The sequence below is a fragment of the Littorina saxatilis genome, linkage group LG4 (assembly GCF_037325665.1).
Source record: "Littorina saxatilis isolate snail1 linkage group LG4, US_GU_Lsax_2.0, whole genome shotgun sequence".
In the NCBI taxonomy this organism is placed as follows: Eukaryota; Metazoa; Mollusca; class Gastropoda; order Littorinimorpha; family Littorinidae; genus Littorina; species Littorina saxatilis.
The window spans coordinates 54522484-54545160 of record NC_090248.1 but is presented as its reverse complement, the minus strand read 5'-3'; the positions used below and the strand labels follow the sequence as shown (position 1 = coordinate 54545160).

The window sequence follows — 22677 nt, the reverse complement described above, 5'->3', positions numbered from 1 at the left end:
CAATAAAATCCGTGAAAAGTTAACGAAAGGAGACGTTCCATAGATTATGCCAAGGATGAGACATAAAGACAATGACACTTTAATTGAAAGCCAAGAACATGTACAAGAAAAAGTCTACATGAGTGAACTGCTTGCACTTGCTGCACTATAGGATTGGAGTCAAACATATATACACACGGAGCGAGAATTTCCACTTAGGTTAAAAGTTACCAAACCAAGCAACCACTGCAAAGCGCTCATGAAATATTAGGTAACTGCAACGCTAGCCTGGAATCTATTTGACTGCATTGGGAGAAGAACTGTACGTTGTCCATCGCAATGGTTAACAAAATCCCTGCTTTCTCCAGTTTATCAGAACAGCTTTGAAGAATCTACCCCGAGGAACCTTACTCGATACACACAAAAAGTTAACGAGGAGATGAATATAAATAAGCCCAAGAATCAATCATCCAGTCATATTCCGTTGCAACGTCATTTTCAAAAGAAACCGTTCCTTCTTGCTTGTTTAAATTCTTTGTTTCACCTGACCTTTGAGGCGAGCTGCACATTTTGTCTCTGTTACAATACTGAAAACAAAGCATGGCAACGGGAACGCAGAAGAACAGGTTTCACTTGCAAACGTTACCATTCCAAGACAGAACAGTAAAGTTCAAACGCTCCAGCAAATTGTGAGCTTCTTTATAAAGTAGAGTAATGGAAAACACTCTCTTTGCACGACTTATCTCATCCTTGCAGCCGTTTTTGCATTTCTCACTGTCTTCCTACTTCCGATACAATTAGTGGGTACAGGGATGAGAAGGTCCCTATAGATGAATCAGGCAGGCCACACACACACACACACACACACACACACACACACACTACATTCACCACTTTCTTTTTTGTTGTTTGTTTCTTACCTTTTGGGGAAAGTAAAAGGAAACAAGATGGATTAGGACTTCCTAAAACACACACACACACACACACACACACACACACACACACACATACACACACACATACACAAACACACAGACACACACACACACACACACACACCGAGAGAGAGAGAGAGGGGGGGGGGGAGAGCGGGGGAGAGAGAGAGAGAGAGAGAGAGAGAGAGAGAGAGAGAGAGAGAGAGAGAGAGAGAGAGAGAAGCTTTGAAAGTTTATTGTCATCAGCTTTAAAAGCCCTTTAGACAAAGACAATGACAGCACACACACACACACACACACACTCTGAGAGAGAGAGAGAGAGAGAGAGAGAGAGAGAGAGAGAGAGAGAGAGAGAGAGAGAGAGAGAGAGAGAGAGAGAGAGAGATGCCACGGCAGGTGTGAGTAGGGGGGGGGGGGGTGGGGGGATGGCCGGCAACTGCCACTTTGCGTTGTAAAAAGTTAGTTTTTTGCTGCAATCGCCCGCGTGGTGTGGCCACGTTGGCATCCCGTTTGATTACACGCCTGTGGCCCGCAGGAACCAAATTACCCGTTTAGACACCACCCCCCCCCCCCCCCCCACCTCCACATGCCCCACCCAACCCTATAGTGCAGCCTGTGATCTCTCTGTCACGACCGCTGGATCGTTCGATAAACCATAGGGTTTTAGGTCAAATAAGGGTTGCTAACTTTTTAACTTTTGTTCTCTGACTGATCAACCTGCGGAAGGTACTATGTTTAGTTCCTGTCCAACGACCCCACCGTAGTAAAGCGGCCAGTCTGTTATAAGACACCAGCAACAACGCCGACAAGTTCTTCTTCTTCTTCTTCTTGCGTTCGCCGGCAGACAAGTTCTTACAAGAGAGAGAGTCTTAACTTGAAGGAAGCATCCGATTATATACGAACAGACAAACTGAGATAACAAGGGCTTAATGGCGAGAAGGTCTTTTAAATCAGAGAAAACGCTGGTTCATCCCTTGTGTTGATTTACTGGTTATTTGACGTGTTGAGCTCGAATTCAAATTCAAAGCTTGTTTTTTGAAAGTAAAGGATTACCTGCGTTAAAGAAAGACGGAACTAAAGAAAGAAAAAAAGAAAGAAAAAAAGAAAGAAAAAAGAAAAAAGTAACAAAAAAATCTGTGTCCGTCAGTTGCTTAAAATGCAATACACAATTTTATGGAGCTGCTAAAATGTGCAGGCTTAAAAACCACTTCCACCGGACATTCAGCAAAAGAAATCGAAAACAGCAAGTACCAAAACTGTACTCGTTCCCACCAAAACACAAACGGGTTCAGCACAGCTCTTGTACAGTCCTGATGAATTTAATACCAACAGAAGAAGGATTCGGAGACTGTTTTGGGACAAGTCTGGCAGACAAAAGGAAAACCCCAACCCTCTTGCATCTCCAGACACAATGGCCACAAGGCCACAGACCTCGGCCCCCAAGCGGCAACAGGTCCAGCTGAGATCAAATTAGAGGAAGCGGCAGAGGTGCCCTGTATCTACCCAACCTCACGTCACCCTTCCAACCAATTTCCGCAAAACAACCGCTCTCTGGAAGCGGCCCGAGCACGGGCACCCATCCCGGGCCCCCCTTGTGCCGGGCCCGGGCCCGAATCCTGCCTCGGATCGATAGTTGAGGTCACGTTTTTTGAGCCTTCAACTTTCCAGGGAAACCCTTGTGCTCAGTGCGCTGAATTTACCTCAGTTGTGGTCAATGGGGTAGAGGCCTGTTACAGGAGGATTATATTAGATCACTGCGTTGGTCCCCTGGGTAGAAAAAAGGAGGAGGAGGAGGATGGTGGTGGTGGTGATGGAGTGGAGAAAGAGAGGGGTTTCTTTACAGTCGTCTGCTTTTAGAAGAAGCAGAGATGGGATCGGATGGTGAAAGAGGACTGGGGGTGCCTGGGGGGGGGGGGGAGGGGTTGTAGAGGGGGCTTGTCTGGTAGGCCAATTGTTCTGTTTATCGTTCCGTGATGGCGTTTCGTGTGCCTCTATGTGGGTTTGATGGACAGAATTCCAAAGCCCGGGCCGCCTGTTGCGAGGTTTTAGTTCCGATGCAGATCATAAAAGGGCTTGATGGCGTATGTGACTCATCTGGTCATGCTCATCTTCTTCTCTCTTCCTTGGTCATTTATACAAACACAATAGTGTACTCTCCTGCTGAAAACAGACCGCTCCAACCGAAATTGAGATCTTATAATAAATCTGTTATCCATAGCTCTTCAATATATTATCTGTTCTTTAGAGTCTACCTAGGGCATTCCTTTGTGTATGCTTAATTAGCACACCTCTCCTTCCCTCTCTCTCCTTCGTTTTCCCTGTCCGTCTGTCTGTCTTTCTGCCTCTCTCTGTCTGTCTCTCTCACTCTGTCTTTCTCTGTCTCTCTCTGTCTGTCTCTGTCTGTCTCTCTCTCTGTCTGTCTCTCTCTGTCTGTCTCTCTCTGTCTCTCTCTGTCTGTCTCTGTCTGTCTCTCTCTCTCTGTCTCTCTCTCTGTCTCTCTCTCTCTCTCTCTCTCTCTCTCTCTCTCTCTCTCTCTCCCTCAATTCCTGTCTCTGTTTCCCCATTCCAACCCCTTTTATCGAGACGGCATCTGCTGTAAAACAAACAGCGTAATGTTTGACTGGATTCACGTTCATGCGTATGTCTCGTGGGCGAGTACAGCAGTCTTTTTTGTCTCTTTGTATGTGGAGAAAGTAAAACAAACCCTGAGAAAGATGAAGGAGTCGCCAGTATCTGGTTTTCTCTTCCTCGGGTTGGACATTACTTTCCCAGTTTCTGTATTGGCCGCTAGAGCGTTCCTCGTTCTCGAATGGACATTACTTTCCTATTTTCTGTCTAAACCTGCTGAAGTTTTTCTTTCTGCGGTTGTCTTTTGTACCCTAGGAGCCAAGATAGCGAGTCTGCTTCTGACTTATAGCTCAATCTCCTGTTCGGTTCATCATTTTTCTCTCGCTCTCTGTTCCCCCCCCCCCCCCTACTTCTCTCCCTCTCTCTCTTGATATATGTATCTTCTCCGGGGCAAAACGTCTGCTATTTCTGCCATCATTTATCTCTGCGTCCATATTGGTATTTTCTCTCGTTTTTTTGCTACCCCCCCCCCCCCTCCCCCTCTCTCTCGCCCCATTACCCCTTTCCCCTTGACCCCCACCCCAGCCTTTTTACTGCTTTCGGTCAATAGATGCCTCCTGCAGGGTACAGCGATGCCAGAATTATTTGAGTGGGAATAATTCCCTTTCGTTTCTGCTATGACATCCCGTGTATCAGCTCGTTTCTCTGGCACCATTTATCTGTCTGTCTATCGTTGTTGGTTCTCTGCCAGCTTGCATCGTCCGTTTCTGTGGACGGGAGAGGGGGGTGGGGGGGGGGAGCTGGAGGCTTGTTGGAATGCTGCTCCAGTGTTTGTATGTTTCTGTTTTGTTGTTGTTGTAAGCTCATTTCTGACTAGACATGTTCACTAACGTCAAAAACAAAACGAATAAGTGAGATCAGTTATGCTTCTTCGACATTTGCCTGCACAGACGTTCAGTTAAACAAGACACAGAACAACAGGTCTAAGATAATTAACCATCATTTGCTGAAAGGGTTTTGTTTGAAGCCTGGTTTTCAAACAATACTCGTTAGCTTCTTAATAAGAATGACATATACATTTGGTATTTGATGTGTCATACGACGCTCAATTGTCATAGTATACACGCACGCAGACGTACGCAAGCACACACACACACACACACACACACTCGGTCTCTATCTGTCTCTGCCTCTCTCCCACACACACCCTCTCTCTCCTTCTCTCTCTCATTTTGGTCACGTAAGGCTAGGCAGCAGAAATAAGCTTGTTCCAACAGATAAGAGCACACATCTACAAGGATAAAAAGACAGCAGTGACAATAAAAGAAGAAATAAGAGTGCACAAGTTAGTCTCCGTAATTCATTTATCTCTGCCATCACCCCCCCCCTCCCCAACCCCATCCCTCTTCCGTCCTTCCATCTCTAAATGGCCGCAGCCCACGAGAATGCAATTTCCTTTTGGCCAGAAGATATACAGTCTTGGACCTACTCTCGTACCGGCTGGACTTGGGCCGAGGGAATCTATCTCTCCTCCGCCCCTCATTTGTCACAACAAAGACACCGCTTTCTAGGGGCCACTTCCAGCCCACTCGCCGCAATAATGCGCGCCATTTGTCTCGCGGAAATGCAAATGGTCAGCCGTACAAAACAGTGTCCAATTCGGATTACTGCACAGGAGATGGAAGGGTACAGCCGAGGTTTGCTCAGACTGCAAGGTATTATTGGCAAAGCTGCGATGTAGATGGTTTACTGTCTCTACTTGTTGCTACGTGTCAGAGTCGTCTCTATCCCGAAACTTAGCTAAAAGATAACTTTGTGCTGAAAAAATTCATGAAGAAAACAACAGACCGAAGACCTTGACAGGAATCTGCGATGGTTTACTGCCTCTACTTGTTGCTACGTGTCAGAGTCGTCTCTATCCGGAAACTTAGCTAAAAGATAACTTAGTGCTGAAAAAAATCATTAAGAAAACAACAGACCGAAGACCTTGGCAGAAACTGTAATTAAAAAAAAGGCGTACATTGCAACCAAACAATAATGACATCAGCCAAGCCCCACTTTCATTGGAGATTGTTTCTTTGCAAGAAATCATTCCTGCACCAACGAAACCTATAAAACGTTGTTCTGATAATAAATAAAGTTTTTTGTGCAGGAAAGAATGTCACATAGATCAACCCGGCTGATATTTGTCCAAAGACTAATAAAGAAAGAGTCGCCCACACAGCCTGTTCTCAAACCACAGAAGCACTACCGCGGTTTGCAATGAGGATTGTATGATGCTGACGATCAACAGAGGAAGAAGAAGGTAATTTAGGAGCTGCTATCTGTCCGCCAGCTTTCCTGTTGTCCTATTGCCATCATGCCTCCCGTGGCGAGGGATTTGCTTCTTGAACGACATCTCAAGGACGCCAGGCTGAAAAACGACGTAAGCTTAGCCGTGCGCATGCGCAGACCGTATCCAACCGGAAATGCAGGAACGCCATCTTGAATATGGCTGTCTGATGTGTATCGTGCAGGCAGGCTATCAGTGTGCTAAATTGATTTGGGTTTGACGTATACGTCCTGCACTTATATAAGTTTGGGAAAAGTTTGAGGTTCTGTGATTGTTTCTAACGCATGCAACGGTTTGGTGATGTGAGCCAACACTGAGAGAAGCGGTACAAAAACATAAGAGAGAAACGTGACGAGTCGCTTCACGCCCAAAAGAGCGCTGCACTGCCTGACAACCTGATAAGAACCCCAGACAAATATGACCAGCATATTATAAACTCAGCGGCCAGCAAAGGGCTTATGAATATCATACATATCATTCCTAAGGATTCACACGCGCCCGCGCGCTCCCTTCAAAAGACTCCGCTGAACGAAGCCAGGAAAGTTTCTGAAGACTCCAAACCCACCACAAAACTAGGTGGCTGCCCATTTGCATTTACGCGCAAAACTCGTATAATATAAAACTGTATGTGGCACTCGGGATTCAAGCAACAGTGAATGATCTAAAAGGTGACATGCACCATGTAGATTTAGCGCTTGATGCATCGAAGTTTTCAGCAGAGTCCTAGCTTCGCCTTTATCGTTTTAATCTGAAAACATGCATGGAGTTATGAGACACGCGTGGAGAAATAGAGAGGAGCATTAATGCCAACGGAGACTGTGAATGAAGTCTTGTGAGTGTGGCTGGTTATGTAAACACTGCGGGAAAACAGTTGCTGGGAGACTTGTAACAGCACTGCAGGCGTCTGCCCGTGGAACTTAGCTCTCTTGACGGGTGAAGTTAAAGATACCTTTCTTCCTTCCTGTGTAAACCATAATGTAAACCAACACAGATCTACGGAGGCTTTTACATAAAATAAGAGAACATCCTGCCATATGGACAAATATCGACAAGCTGGTGTGTGTAGAGTTGACATTTTTCGTTGAGTTCATTTCGTAACTGACTGACACCCATAATTATCTATCTGCACAATAATTATGATTCAAACAAGAAATTCTTAATCTACAAGAAATGAATGTTGGTATGTGGGTGGCTAAGTGGAAGAATACTCTCATCCCATGTAAAAGCCCAGAACGATCTGTGTTGCTCAGTAAAATGGTTTCTGAGCTCAGGCCTTGCGCGTGAGTGCCGTGCGCAAATGCCAGACAAAATTAAGCCAAAGACTGAGCATGAGCATGTGTCGAGAACTGATACGGAAAGCAAGGGATCTTTAATAGCTCTGCAGTCTGCCTCGAAGAGTGCTCTGGGCACGGGAGGTTATGTCAACAAAACGGCTAAAAAAGCAGTTGCAACGGCGTCTCTCGGCTGTCGTGAAGTCGTCGATCCACCGGGGCATGAAAAAGGGCGTGAATCATTGCTGCGTGACGACCTTTTCTCCCCATTCATTTCACGGATGATTCATCTCCCTGGTCCCGGCAACTGTTGCGGCAGCTCATCATGGCTTGGGATCCTTCATGGGATGCTTTTATGCAACAGCTAGCTTTTCAAAGAAAATATTGGCTTATTTCCGTTCTTTTGTCTTTGCCTCGTCCTTTTGCTGGTATGTCTGGCTGGCTCGCTGGCTGGCTGGCTGGCTGGCTGTCTGTCTGTCTCTCTCTCTTTCGTCTTTTTTACTCCCCGTCTTTCTCAGACAAAGACTCTTGATCAGAGTTTCACTAGCATTATCAACTTCAAACTAAAAATATTTCGTCGAAATAGTTAACATCTATGGAAACAGTTTTCATCAATATTAAAACGTTCAGTGATCTTATTTCTCCCTGTCTGTCTGTGTCTATGTGTCTCTGTCTGTGTCTGTGTCTCTCTTTCTGCAACAGTCCCTCACCACCGCCTATTCACGAGTTTTGATGCTCGAATATGAATCATCCTCTCGTCTGCTTCCATCCATTCTCGCCCTCTGTCTCTCCTTTATTACGTCCGTTCCTTTTTGTTGCGCGCTGCTGTCTAAAACAATAAAACATTCCCCTTCTCATCTCGCTGCTTTTGTCGGTCTTCGCCAGTGCACTCAGTTCTATAATGTCACGGCCCATTGTTTCAAACGAGAACTGAAGTTTGGTCTCTGTCTCGCTGTTTTGTCCCTAGCTGTCTCTGTCTCTCTCTCTCTGTCTCATACTAATGCTGTAAATGTTTTCTTTCTTTCCTACACTTTTTCGCTTGATATATGTTGGTTCTTTTTTCATGACTGAATCCTTTTTCATTTCAGTCATCCTCTATGGGAATATACAAATACCAATTAAGTCTCCGTATGTGTGACATTGAGTGTGTATAGAATGCAAACAGATTTGGTTGGAAGATCGGATTTTGTCTAAAACTGTATCCGTTTGAAATAATTATTCAGTTTTAGGTGTGTGTGTGTGTTTTGCAAGATTCTCTCTAGCTCCCTCCTTTTTCATCTTCGCCAACAAAACTAGTTTGAAAAGGTATGATCTTTCCCTTTGTTCCGTTCTTATGCACTAGACACGTTGGTCTTCGAAGTTTAGCTGAAAGATGAAATCAAGAAGCCTCACTCCGTCTCCCAGTGCAGATCTCTCTCTTTCTCTTTTTCTCTCTCTCACTCTCTCTCTCTCTCTCTCCCTCTCTCTCTCTCTCTCTCTCTCTCCCCCTCCCCCCCCCGTCTCTCTCTCTCTCTCTCTCTCTCTTTCCATTTCATTTCGATTTTTGTGTTACTTCAGAGCCTTGCAGAGCGACTAATCACTTAGATAATTGGACTGTGAACAGGAACATGATGTTGAGGGTCTGAATCAGAACAGAAGGCATGGGACAAAGACAGCTCTGAAACCGGAAGGATGCAAGAGAGATTGGGGTGGGAGACTCGGGAGGGGGGGGGGGGGGGCTGAGGGGGAGGGGAGTAGGGGGAGAAAACTACTGTTTTGTAGGAGGAGGAATAAAAAGAGTGTCTGTTTGAAATTAAGGGGGGAACGAGCATCGCAGCGGGGGGTAATGGAATGACAGAATGGAAAATGTCAAAAGTGGATTGGTAACGGTTTGCCATCCTATTCCCCTCTCCACCTCCATTTCCTTCCCCGACTCTTTCTTTATCCCGGCTTCCCACCGTGGCCCACCCAGTCACAACTGTTGTCAATTCAAATTCCACACAAAAAAGGATTCAACAGGATGAGAAACTTCGCACAGCAGCAACCAGATGCAACGTAATAGCTCTACAACGTCAGAGAAGGGGTAAAAACACATACTAAACGGGAGGGGAAAAAAGAAGGAAACCAGCCAGAAGAAAATCTGGAAATATTCCATAACTCAACAAGGACAGGAAAACACACTAAACGGGGGATGGGGGCGGTGAGAGAAGGGGAACAAAGAGAAATGAGCGTTGAAGGAAGAAAAGAAAACCTGGACATACTGTAAACAGTGTTCACTGACAAGCAACGCTAAAAAGTGAAGCGGGGCGATTTGTTACGTTAGGTATCTGACAAACGGCTTCAATCGCATTGTGCAGCAGTGGAAAAATCCCGCCGGCCTGCACAACGATTTTGGATGAGGCCAATGAGACACAGTGAGCCTTCGTCGATGAGCGTCTTCGGAGACGTTTCAGTTTGCCACATGGATGCGTGATGTCCATCGCCTTGCTGAACGTTTCAATGACTTTCTTCACTGCTAACTGATGCAACTGTTGTTCACAAAGTAACCTAGAACGACTCCCCATGATTATTATTCTATCGTATATGTAAGGAGTGAATCGGTGTATTGCAATCCACCAGGACAAATACCAATGGCTTTCATGCTTTATGGCGGAATAAATTCGTGTTCTTCTTGTTCTCTTGTTCTCTCTCTCCCGCGGTACACGTTCTTTCTTCAGTGCAATTGACCAAAGAGGACCGTTGTTGACTCACTGGCAGTGCAGTGGACCAGAGGAACGTCGTTGACTGGACCACATAGCTCAAGAGAAGCAATGAGCTGGACAGCGGAGTGGACACTAGTTGCGCTCTATGCTGACAACCATGTTCATCGACCACATCACATAACTGACCACCGTACAATCCAATTTAGGACACTCGTTTGGCACTCACTAGTTGCGCTCAATGTTGACAACAATATTCATCGACCCCATCCCACAACTGACAACAGACCAATCCTTTTTGGGGGACATTCGATAGCCGGCAGCAATCCGTTTAGCTGCAGACCGCCACCAGTGACCGTCATGAATAATCTTACACGAGGCAGATGCCCCTGCAAGAAGAGCTCGCGACTGGACAGCGAAGTGGACACTTGCCGCACGTGCTTATAGAATGTATCGGTCGGTTCATAAGGATGGACACACAGTCTTACTGACCGCTGGACATACTCGCACTTTTTGATCCCTCCTCGCCCATACCCAGACTGAAGACCAAAACTGTTGGATGTGACTACTTGGTTAAAACTATGTTCAAATCATTCTATTGTCCATTCGCATGTACAATACACCAACAAAATCACTTTAGAATTAACAAGCTGTTAGCTTATTATATTGGCGATCCAAAATAATATGCAGCAGATGATTTCCTGCGGCGAGACAATATACATATTACTCTTTGAAAGAAGAACAATTGGATGACTTTACAAGGACAAGCTGTTAGGTTATATTGGCGATCCAATGGTACATTGCAGCGGATGATTTGGACGGCAGGATCTTATGCATATTACTCTTAAAACAAGAGCAATGGGATTACTTTGCAAGGCTCATGAGCTGTGAATGGGTCTGACCGTTGAGGGACACTTGCAGCCCCGAAATCCGTTTAGCCACAGACCACCACTAGTGACAGCCAGGCTGAGGGGCTTACAGCGGGCATCTGCCCCTTGCAAGAAAGCCCCAAGCCCCCAGCCCCTGCGAGCCCAGAAGAAGATTTGCCACCGCTCATCTGTGATTTGTTTGCCGAATCAATATATCGAGTTCCACTTGTGGCTTTATGTAGCATCCTCCCAGTGACTCAGCCGTTGGGGGTCGGGATTGGAGGTGGGGGAAGGGGGGAAGGGGGGGGGGTGGGGGCGAAGCCACACACACAAAAACCAACAGAGTCCTTATCTTCCTGATGTAGATTTACGGAGGAGGTTGGAAAGTCCAATTTCTGATCTCTGATTTCTCTCTCTCTCTCTCTCTCTCTCTCTCTCTCTCTCTCTCTCTGTCTTTCCGTCTGTCTGTCTCTCTGTCGGTCTGTCTGTCCGTCCGTCTGTTTCTCTCTCTCTCCCTCTCTCTTTCTCCCCCCTCTCTCTCTCTCTCTCTCTCTCTCTCTCTCTCTCTCTCTCCCCCCTCCCGTGTTGCATGCGGCTGTGTGTGTATGTATGCCGGAGTAGGAAGGAGTGGAGAATGAATGGCAGACACTCTACACGTGGGTGGGGAAGGCGTCAGGAGTCGTGATCCTCCGGGTCAAAATGCAGTTTGTGAAAGGGAGGGGATGGGAGAGTGAGGTACACAAATATAAAAATGCTCAAGCTACACTTGAAAAATAATCTCCCACTGTATGTGTGTTTTTTTGTTTCTTTTTATTTCGTTTTTTTTTAAATGGATTGCAACCTCTTGAAAACAAGTATGTAGCTTTCTGAACGTAACACAAAAAGACAGAAAGAACGAGGAAGAAGAAGGACGAGATAAGGAACAAAGTGAGGGGAGCAACCACATCCCTTCCAATGTAAGCCGAAGAAATATTCATTATTAGGTCTGCCATTAATAGAGGTCTGCATAATTATCAGCAATGCAAACACTATGTAAAGCGGCAACTCTTCTACAGCAAAACAGATTCATCCTCTGGGCACCAGGGATGCCTCCCACACTGCTGTGCGTGTGCGTGTGTGCGTGTGTGTATGTGTATGTGTGTGTGCGTGCATGCAAAGAGAGAAACAGACAGAGGATCGACCCTCTGCAAGCAGAATGGGACAGTGGCTGCGTACACGGTCCTGGGGCCAGAGCTTCCATTAGCCTTGATGAAAAACATGTCAGTGTAGTAAGGTCATTGGCTTTTTCTATCCTCTAACTTTGCCAAATTAATTTCTTCAAATTTGCTCCACTTTTCGTTTGAAAAAAGTAATTTATCAAAACTTAAATCCTTTGTACATGTAGCACCAACTTTTTTCCTTTTTTTCGTCTCTCTATTTTCCTTTGTTTCTTTTTATGGCTTTATGTAGCAATATAGAAAATGACTGTATGGATCAAAAAAGGTTCAACAATCGAAATGGCAGGATTTAGAAAACGGCATTCATTGCAACAAACAACGCTAGCGAGTGCGTTTCAGATCCTAAAGGAAACCCAATAAATCAATACATTACTTTCATTGATGAGAATCTAACCTTAATCCTCTTACAGACAAATTAAGAAATAAAATCAAGATAATTCTTGCTACTTTCTTTAAAAAATAAAAACCACCGTATTTTTGTGCACTGTCTCTTACCTTCTTATAAGATTTCTTCAATCCAGACGAGTAATGTCGATCGCACACAAGCATGTTAATACAAATAAGATTTAAAAAATCATATAAAGCCAGACGTACACTGTAATATCTAAACTTCGTTGTGCTGTGCTCTTATTCATAATGTAAAACGTAGAGATGACGTTAACGTTTGTAAAATGAAAACGACCTTGCTGTACAAAAAACAAAAAACAGACAGAGTCTACAAAATCGGGATAACCCTGTACACATATCATAAACAAGACATAAGGAAGATGTACAATTTGTGCTGTTTTCTCAGAAGTGTTGTGTTAGGTAACGCTGACGTGTGTTAATCGAAAGAAAACATAGATTGAACCAAAAAGCCGAACAAGCAGCTCACACAACCACGTCGACGCTAGGTACAGGAAAAAATCGGAATCAAATCATTAACATTGCATAACGTAACAATAACGTGTGTGAAATGGACAAACCATCATTCACACCAAAACGCATAAGTCTCCACAACAAAAACTATGAAGAAAGATTCAAGAAAATTCAGGAATTAACAGACGGGTGAACGCATGAAAACATCAGAGACGTGTTCCAGATGTCTGCAGTGACAGTGGCAGTGAACAGTACACACAAACGATCCAGCGGCACTCCGCAAGGTTAGATAACAAAACATTTCACGGGCTCAACGAGCGCCTTAATGACAACAGGATCCACAAACACAGCTGCCAATAACGGCCAGGTGTACCTTGCGGATTTCCTTTCCTATCACCTTAATCCACCCCCTCCCCTTCCCCCTCCTCCTTCATCACCTGTCGACATTCTTACACAATCCTACATCAATCTGCCGCCGGAGTTCTTGAAACTCTCAACCCTCTCTTTGATTCATTCACTGAAGGTCGGTGCCGAGTCTTCTGGCGCTTCTAGTGTGACCTGTGATTACCTTGCTGGTGTTTTAAAGAAGCTGTACGGCCAACATTCTCACTTCTTCTTTCACTCTTGGATCCTGTGTCTAATTCATTCTGTCCTGGAATTTTGTGGTGTTCACAAAGTGGGTCAAAGTGGGACCTTAGTCTTTGAATCTATTTACCTCGTCTTTCAATCAATCTCTGGTAAGTCTGTGCTGATATCTTGTGGTGTCTAGTGTGTCCTCTGATTATCTTGTGGTGTTGTCAAGAAGCTGTACGGTCAACACTCTCTCACCTCTTATTTCATTCTTTGATCGTGCATTCGGTGCTTGGATTCTGAAGTGTTCTTACGAGCAGTGTGTCTTGTGATTACATTAGTCTTTAAAGAAGTTGTACGTCCAACACTCTCACCTCTTATTTCATTCTGTGATCCTTTCTTTTACTGAGGCTTTCGGTGCTGAAATTCTCTGGTGTTCATATAGTGTTACCTGCGATTACCTTGCTGGTGTTTCAAAGAAGCTGTCCGGCCAACACTCTGCTTCTTGTCATGACGTCGCAAAGTCGTGAATCGTCTTTGAAGGAAGATCGAGTTTCTTCCAAGAACTCAGAATATCTGATTTATTCGCGATTAGGTACTTGCACAACGGGCACACAAACCTTTTAACTTTACACACATGTTAGCCAGCATGCGGTTCAAGCCTCAGAATAATGTTCTTGTAGCTTCGGATGTAACAGGGTCCTTTCAAACTTTTGCCAAAGTTACAGAAGGGTCGCGATATCCCTGACTTTGACAAGCCTCTCGGAAATTGTTTCAACGCTCGGAAAAAGGCTTCATTTATTTCTTCAGACGATTACTTCCCTTTCGAAGTTCCCTCGAAAATGTCGTAAAAAGCAGGGTCATGTTTTCCTCGACTCTAACATGTGACTCGGAAACTGTTTCAAAGCTCGGGAAAAGGTTTCAATTATTTCCTCAGACACGCGTTGGCATCTGGGAGGCAAATGTCATGCTGCTATATAAGCACAGATGTTTCGTCCGCGGGAAGGGGCTCTTATCTACACTTACGACTCCATCTAATTACGGGAAGAAAAAAAATAAACGTGCCTAAGAAAATAAACTTCTCTTTTTCTATCCCACAATGTGTGTGTGTGTGTGTGTGAGTGTGTGAGTGTGTGCGTGTGCGTGCGTGCGTGCGTGTGTATGTGTGTGTGTGTGTATGTATGTGCGTTCTTGCAAGCGTGCGTGCATGCATGCTTGCGTGCGTGCATGCGTGTGCATGCGTGAGTGTGTGTGTGTGTTGGGGAAAGAAGGGGTGTGTGCACGCGCACATGAGTGAGGAATGTCTTCAAGCACAGGAGCAGAAAGATAAGGCAATTTGTTTTCTTTTCTTTCCCTCTGTTTGCATAATTAGGGTTTCAGCGTCGAGGCTTCCTCCCTTAAAAGCTGCGCTACAGCCGGCGGCCCTCTAATTCACTGAAATGAACAGTTTAAAATCCGCACTTATTACCACAAACTCCGCCTCCACACCCCCCCCCCCCCTATAATGTCGTGTGTGCTGTACTATGTGCTTGTGTATGCGCGTGTTTACGCACGTATGTGTCTCAGTGTGCGTTCGCGTGCGTGTGTGAATGAGAGTGTGTGTTTCCAAGCGGGGGAGCAAAAAGATAAGGCCATTTGTTTTGTTTTCCCTTCCTCGGATCCGTAATGATGGTTTCAACGTCAAAGTTACCTCCCCTCAACGAAGACCCTCTAATTCACTGAAAGGAATCCTTTAAAATCATCAGACGTTTAACAAAAACTCATCCCCCACCTCCTCTCCTTCTGCCCACCCGCCCCTCCCCCCCCCCCCCCCCCCCCACACACTTTTCTCTCGTCTATGAAGTCAGGAGTTACTTTTTCTTTTCTCTCTGCTGAGTTACATCCCCCTTCATTCCCTCAATTACTTCAACTAGCTTCGCGGATCAACCATTCAGTCCCAATTTCTCAATTATCGAACCATCACAAAATTGGTCCGTATTGGACGGTAAAAATCCACCCCAGCCTCTTCCCCTTTAAACGGACATCGTGCCTTGCTTCGATCTTTTTTTCTTGTTTGTGTGTGTTTTTGTTTTGTCTCTTTCAAAAGGGAGTGGGTTGTACGAGTTATTTTTTCTCCTCCTGTCTTCTTTTCCTTCTTCGTCCTTCACTTTATTTTACATTAATTTTCTTCTTCTTCACTCAGTTGACTGTTCCTTAAAACTCCATTTACATTCGGGGAAAAGGAGAGGGATTGGGGTGGGGGCGGAGGCGTTGGAAGTGGGTGAGGTATATTTTTTAGCTTTTTCCCCCGTCTTCTTCCTCAATCAAGCAAACAGTTAAAAACAGAACAGGCTACTCTTTCTCACTTCACTCTAATACAGCCAACAACTTGAAAAATCTAATGACAGCATACAAAAAAAAGGGAGAGAAAAAAAAGTACAAAATAAAACTCAGAAGAAAATAAATTCCAGACAAAAAAGCTTTCCAACAACACACACGGAAGTACATGATCGGAAATAGTTTTATCAAACCTAAAAAAAAAAGAAAAAAAGTAAGAGAACAAAATTCAGCCGGTGGGAGAAAGAGACTGGCGCCAGGCAATTTGTCCTCTGCAGTGGAGGGTGTTCCCCAAGGGTGCGGATTAGATGGCTCTGGATACAGCCTTGACAAGCAGCTCGCAGCGACCCCTGGACGATGAGGGCAAGGATATTTATTGAAAATCACTTGCTGCCCTGAACTGATCCTGCTATTTGCTTCTCTCAGTCTAGTTTCACCCCCCCCCCTCCCCTCCCCAATTCCGATCTCTCTCCCTCGATTTCTGCAAGCGTTACGTTACCGTGTGCGATATTCGATGCAAAATACAGTCTGAGAAGATCACCTCTGGAACATTGAATCTTTAGTACAAAAGGGACGTTTTTTTATGAACAAGGAATGCGTTTTGCACAACTGCAATCTAAATATGGATAACCCCATCCCAAAAGTTAAAAAAAAAAAAGATTTTTCTTCAATAGAATGCTTTTTCTAAATAATAATGTCACACTGGTAGGAACAAATGAATCAAAGGCTGAAGCAAACTAAAAGAACTTTTCTAAAAGTGTACTACAGCTTTTTTTCCGAAAAACTCGGACGAATGCGAACTAGAGTGCCCATGCATCTGGAGTCGATCGATTCTAAGACGAGATGTCGGGCGAGTTTAGTATCAGCTACCCATACAGCTTACCAATACTTTGGGTACAACTGCAGACCGCGATTCTCCAGCGTACAGACGACAATGTGAACTTATGAAATATGGCGCCGAGACAGGAATTTATTGGCTTCTGCATCCGCCTCGGCCTCTCCCAGAAAATTACAAGAGATTTTCTCCTCTTTTCAAGTGGTTGTGTTGGTTCACTGGTATGTGGGGTGGTACAAAAAGGTCAACCTGCTCAGAAAACTCATTCACACAAGTGACTCTGGAGGGGGGAAAGGGGACACGAAAAAAGGATGAAATCTTCAGATAATATAAAACGATCGTCCTTGAATAAGAATGTTGAATGTCGGTCTCTATGTCTCTGCATCGTGTAATGATTTAAATGTTGATATTATTATTCCGTTTATATTCTGCTGCTTGTTATCGCGCGCATTCAACATACGGATTCAAGGCGCAGGGATTTATTTATTTATGCCGTGTGAGATGGAATTTTTTTACAAAATACATCACGCATTCACATCGGCCAGCAGATCGCAGCCATTTCGGCGCATATCCTACTTTTCACGGCCTATTATTCCAAGTCACACGGGTATTTTGGTGGACATTTTTATCTATGCCTATACAATTTTGCCAGGAAAGACCCTTTTGTCAATCGTGGGATCTTTAACGTGCACACCCCAATGTAGTGTACACGAAGGGACCTCGGTTTTACGTCTCATCCGAAAGACTAGCACTTGAACCCACCACCTAGGTTAGGAAAGGAGGGGGGGGGGGGGGGAGAAAATTGCTAACGCCCTGACCCAGGGTTTATATTGAGATCTTCGCTTTAAGCTGTCAGCAAAACATGAATACATCCAGCAAGATAATTTCTCTCGCTCCTCCCCTAAACTGCTAGGTTGAAAAGAAAGTTACCTCAGAGCAACAATTTTAAGGGCGCCGTTAGCAATACAATTGATATTCGTTCTTTAAGCTTACATTGAAACTGTTGGGCCTTAATTTCCTCACAACCGTTGAGAGATAACAAGCAAGTAAGCCCTGTCTTCGTTTAGTCTGTAAACGGTTAGAGACTTGAACAATTCAAACATTGCTGTGACATAAGTTGACACACCCTTTTTGATCCGAGAAGTCTTTCGAGATTAAACATGTCAAAAAGATCGTATTTCGATTTTCTAAAGAGACGGGATATGTAACAATGTAACCGATGACTGACAAGCTTTCAATAACAAATGCAGATTTGAATAAATATCACCGAAACCTAGGAGTTGTGAGCAACACAAATATTTCTCCACGACACAAAAAAGGCTGAGTTCAGAAGCAAGCTATGTTTACGTATACAGTCTCGCAAGAAAGCACAGCAAACATTTGTTTTCTAACAATCACAATAAAGTTACCAGCCAGCGACGACAATAAATGTTGCTTCAGCGATCAAATCTGCCAAAATGTCCCGCAAAGGAACGCGGTTATGAAAACCCGTCTCCTCAAAGAGAAGAGTGCAAAAGGGAGACAACCCGAGGCAAGCAATTCCACGCCAAAGACACCAGAAAGGGACCACGCTTGCTGTCTCTGTGTTCTTTCGCCCTGAAGCTAAAAAAAATCCGTCATAAGAGCTCGGCTGTGAAAAATGTCTTGAAATTAAGTTACGTGACAAGAGAGCACAAACTTCCAAAGAAGAGAGAGTGTTTGGGGTTGTGTTCATGTTAGTTAACAGGAGAAGACAGGCCACTAACACATCCGTGTTTAAAATAATATCTTCTTAAGAAATGTGATGTGTCCCTGTCGGTTTAAAGACAAAGATATTCCACTAAGACACCAGTGTTTAAAATAATATTTGTTCAAGAAAGTTGATGTGTTCCTGTTAGTTTAGAAACGAAGACAGGTCACTCATGTGTATTTACCACAATTTCTTCTAAAGAAACTGTGTCTTCTTCTTCCTCTTCTTCTTCTGCGTTCGTGGGCTGAAACTCCCACGTACACTCGTGTTTTTTGCACGAGTGGAATTTTACGTGTATGACCGTTTTTTACCCCGCCATTTAGGCAGCCATACGCCGTTTTCGGAGGAAGCATGCTGGGTATTTTCGTGTTTCTATAACCCACCGAACTCTGACATGGATTACAGGATCTTTTTCGTGCGCACTTGGTCTTGTGCTTGCGTGTACACACGGGGGTGTTCGGACACCGAGGAGAGTCTGCACACAAAGTTGACTCTGAGAAATAAATCTCTCGCCGAACGTGGGGACGAACTCACGCTGACACCGGCCAACTGGATACAAATCCAACGCGCTACCGACTGAGCTATATCCCCGCCCGAAACTGTGTCAAAAAATTGCCCGTTCAGAATTCAGAAAGTAGCATTCTCTTTGCCTAAGAATCTCGCAGAAAGCAATGCTGTATTCAAAAACGATAATTCAATCTTGACAGACACATAAAATCTCTCCCACAAGAGAACAATACAACTGCTGTTTCCAATTTGTCACCTCATCCATTCTCTATACAAATCTAGTTGCCTTATTACCATCCTCAAATCGTTGCAATTCCCTACAGTTCGCTAACGTTGATTATGTGAACCTGTCACAACTGATAAACGAAGCTGTCGGTTTCGCCTGACCCCGGGGGACCTTATATGCGCGGTCAGCTGTGCGCCTACGATGACATAGCGAAATCATTACTTACATTCGGCGTGCTCTTGAAGTGTCCCTTGGAGATTTGTCGATGGACGGACACAGGCGATTCCTCGCCAGAGTGGCGCGCATAAGGTGTTCTGTTTTCTGTTATTACTTTCAGGGAGCATGTGTGTGTGTGTGTGTGTGTGTGTGTATGTGTGTGAGTGTGTGTGTGTGTGTGTGTGCGTGCGTGTGTGTGTGTGTGTGTGTCGTGTGTGTGTGTGTGTGTGAGTGTATCTGTCTGTCTGTCTGTCTGTCTGTCTCTGTCTCTCTGTCTCTGTCTGTCTGTCTCTCTCTCTCTCAGTTTCTCTCTCTCTGTCTGTCTGTCTGTCTCTCTCTGTCTCTCTCTCGAGGGCTGGATGTAAAAAAGCACCTGTTTGCTTATGCCACTACCCTCGTAAATAAAGAATTTGTCATTGTCATTTGCTCTCTCTCTCTCTCTCTCTCTCTCTCTCGTCCTCAAACAAAAAGATCATTCGTACTTTGGAAGGAATGAGCGTGTGTTGTGCAACTTGTATTTTATACAAGAAAAGCAAGATTCACAGAGCGAACTGTATTATTAATATTGCGGACAACTATTATATCATGTACACATCACTCTTAAATTTACAGCTACATCGATCTGTCTCTGGTCTCTTGGAGCTACGTGATCAAGTGCAAAGACTGCTGCAACCATAGCAATACAAGTCTCTCGAATCATCCTGCACCATTCCACTTTGTGAACGTTGCCTGGTTTCTCACAAAAGCACTGCTCGATCGTTGGCTGCTACTTCTCGCCTTTTGTCTGTGGAGGGTCAGGATGAGGAATTCAGTGCATGCAGTTTCCGCCTTAGGTATCAAACACTTGTTCTCAGTGAAACAGAAGTAAGACAAGATTCAATTATTTAAAGATGTCTATCAGTTCATGTTGTGTCAAGGTCATGTGGTTTGACGCATCTGCGCACTGACATCTAATATGTCTATTCTTCCGGCTTAATAATATAATTCACTCACCCCCCCCCCCCCCCCTTAAAAAACAGAGAGCAACACTGATTTTAGAATCCCTTCATGACCCCCCACCTTCCCCCGCCCCCCCACATGACACATCAGAGGTCTGGGCCATAACACTGGCGTGACCTGATCCCACCTCTGTTCATTTTTCTTCTGTCGCGAACATGACGTGTTCCATCCTAACACCACCTCCCCCCCCCCCCCCCCCCCCCTCCGAGCCATCGTCACACCTGACTGGTTACGACAAAAATGGCAGGTGTGTGTCTGCGGTGCCAGCTACCTTTGTGACTCAGCGTCATCAATTAACCTGAGGACGACGCAAGTAGTACTGGCGTCGAACGGTCGCCATTACAAGGCTGCGACACGCTTGTTACAGCTGATGGTAATTAAAAAGATCAATCAAATCCATGATACATATCCCATAGTGCCGGGAATGACAGATACTGTACTCTTTGCACCCGTTGTGCTGGGTTTTTTTTTCTCTCTTTCTTCTCGCCATTATATCACCCGTTATTAGAACATAATTATTATGCAAGGTCTTTTCCAAAAAAGTACACATCCATTGGACTTATTTTCTCTTTTTTTGCGAGGGAAAATGTCTCTCTTATCAGTTAACAAGACAAACAAGGAGGATTTATAATGTAGACGAAAAGTAACTTCCTCGCACTTTTTTCACTTTGTCAAAACAGTAAAAAGAATTTTAAAAGCTTTCAAAGATTGTGTCGGGTGAAGCACGCATAGTGCACCGATGCATTAAAAAAAAAGAGAGAGAGAGAGAGAGAGAGAGAGAGAGAGAGAGAGAGAGAGAGAGAGAGAGAGAGAGAGAGAGAGAGAGAGAGAGGGAGGGGAGGGGAGGGAAGAAAGACATACAGAGACAGGCAGGCAGACAGACAGACAGAGAGGGAGACACGCACAGACACACAGGGAGATACAGAGAGAGACGGAAACGAAAAGAGATAGACTAACAGACAGACAGATAGGCAGATGAATACGGAAACAGAAACAGAGGATTCACATCCACTATGTTCTAATCTCGCATCCAACACACGCACACAATTCTGCCCAGAGCGACGGGGCATGCAGCCCACAGTCCCGGTCATTAACTATGGCACAAAGAGAATTAATCCCAGCAATTCATTACAGAAATTGCTGTTTTGCAACCACACTCATCATATGGACATTTATCACTGCTAGCCAACCAGGGGTCCTATTGTCTGTTGCAGGCTACGAGAGAGATTGGTAGTATTGCTATACACCACGTGACCACACGGTGTCGACTTATCATTCCGGCTTCAAAACAAATGCCTCGCGCGTGGAATGTTAAACCGTTTTTAGAATGTCATTTTCTGAGGGATACAAATTTTGTTGGTAACCTTTCGAACTAACTTTGGAGTGAGCGTAATCCCAAAAGGCGAGAGGGGAATACTGGGGTCGAACATGACAAGATGTTGACTGTGAAGACAATATCATAACAGCATGACGTTCATAAACCCGTTTAACCGATACTGGGAAATGTTTTGAGGAATGGAAAAACAATTAAATAATACTCGTAGTAATGATGCCAGTTTAATGCAAAATTTTGAAAATGTTCTCGGGTTAAAAACCTCTTTCAGCATTATTTCATGCACAGCGAGTAACAGTACACCCAAAAGCTTGTACAAAACAACAAACAAACAAACAAACAAAAGCAAAGAAAAAATCAAAAGACTAGAAGCAGATCAAAAGGGTTCGTAGACTTTAAAACAAAACACAAAAAAAACGGAGAAATAACAAACAAATACAGACATACTGACACACAGACAGAGACAGACATACCCAGGTTTTCACACAGACACACACAAATACAGCCCTCCCAACACACACACACCCACACACACACAAGTCACAAGTGAAGAAAGTGTCAGTGTTACACTGACCTTTACCTGTCGGGATGGGAGGGAGGAGGTTGGTTTGGGGGCTGTAGCACTGGATGCCATTGCTGGTTCGGTTGGCCCGGGTGGTTAGCGGTTGAGATGTGCTGCCCAGGGTAGCGAAGGCGCACTTGTAGGGTTCAGTAAAGGCGGGCAGGTTGGATATGCGCAACGTCAGCTGAAACAGAAGTTTGAAGAAAACGATTGATGAATTATAGATTTAAAAATAAAAATTAAATCGCAGACTTGACATGTATATAATCATAAAAAACAAAATAATAAAATATGTCTTCCTCTCCGTATAATAATAGGAATCTGGAAACCATCTGCGCGCGCGCGCGCTCTCTCTCTCTCTCTCTCTCTCTCTCTCTCTCTCTCTCTCTCTCTCTCTATCTCCCTCCCTCGTTCTCACTCTCACTTCCGCCCTACCCCCTCCCACTCTCTCTCTTCGTGTCAGTACAAAAGGCAACCGACATCCACAGTTTGAGGGCGCCGATCAAATTAAGCTGTTAATCCCTGGCAAAGTTTTACTAACGCATTTATCTGGCGCGTACTTGCTGTCCACAGAGACATAAGTCTCAACTAGTTCCCTCTCTGTGACCCTCTGGGAGTCTGCGTGAAGCGATCCCGTAACACCCTGATACAGTTATTACGGCTGAAGGGGTCTATGT

The 22677-nt window shown here is 44.6% G+C and overlaps 1 protein-coding gene across 1 annotated transcript in view; it reads right to left on the bottom strand.

The window, feature by feature from the left end:
- The window catches only part of LOC138965637 (plexin-A4-like), a gene marked incomplete at its 3' end in the record, with an annotated part of 127500 nt that overhangs the window by 60611 nt on the left and 44212 nt on the right, over positions 1-22677 (bottom strand). Inside the window, 1 exon segment of the mRNA XM_070337811.1 lies at positions 22013-22184. Within this exon segment, the coding sequence (XP_070193912.1) occupies positions 22013-22184 (172 nt within the window).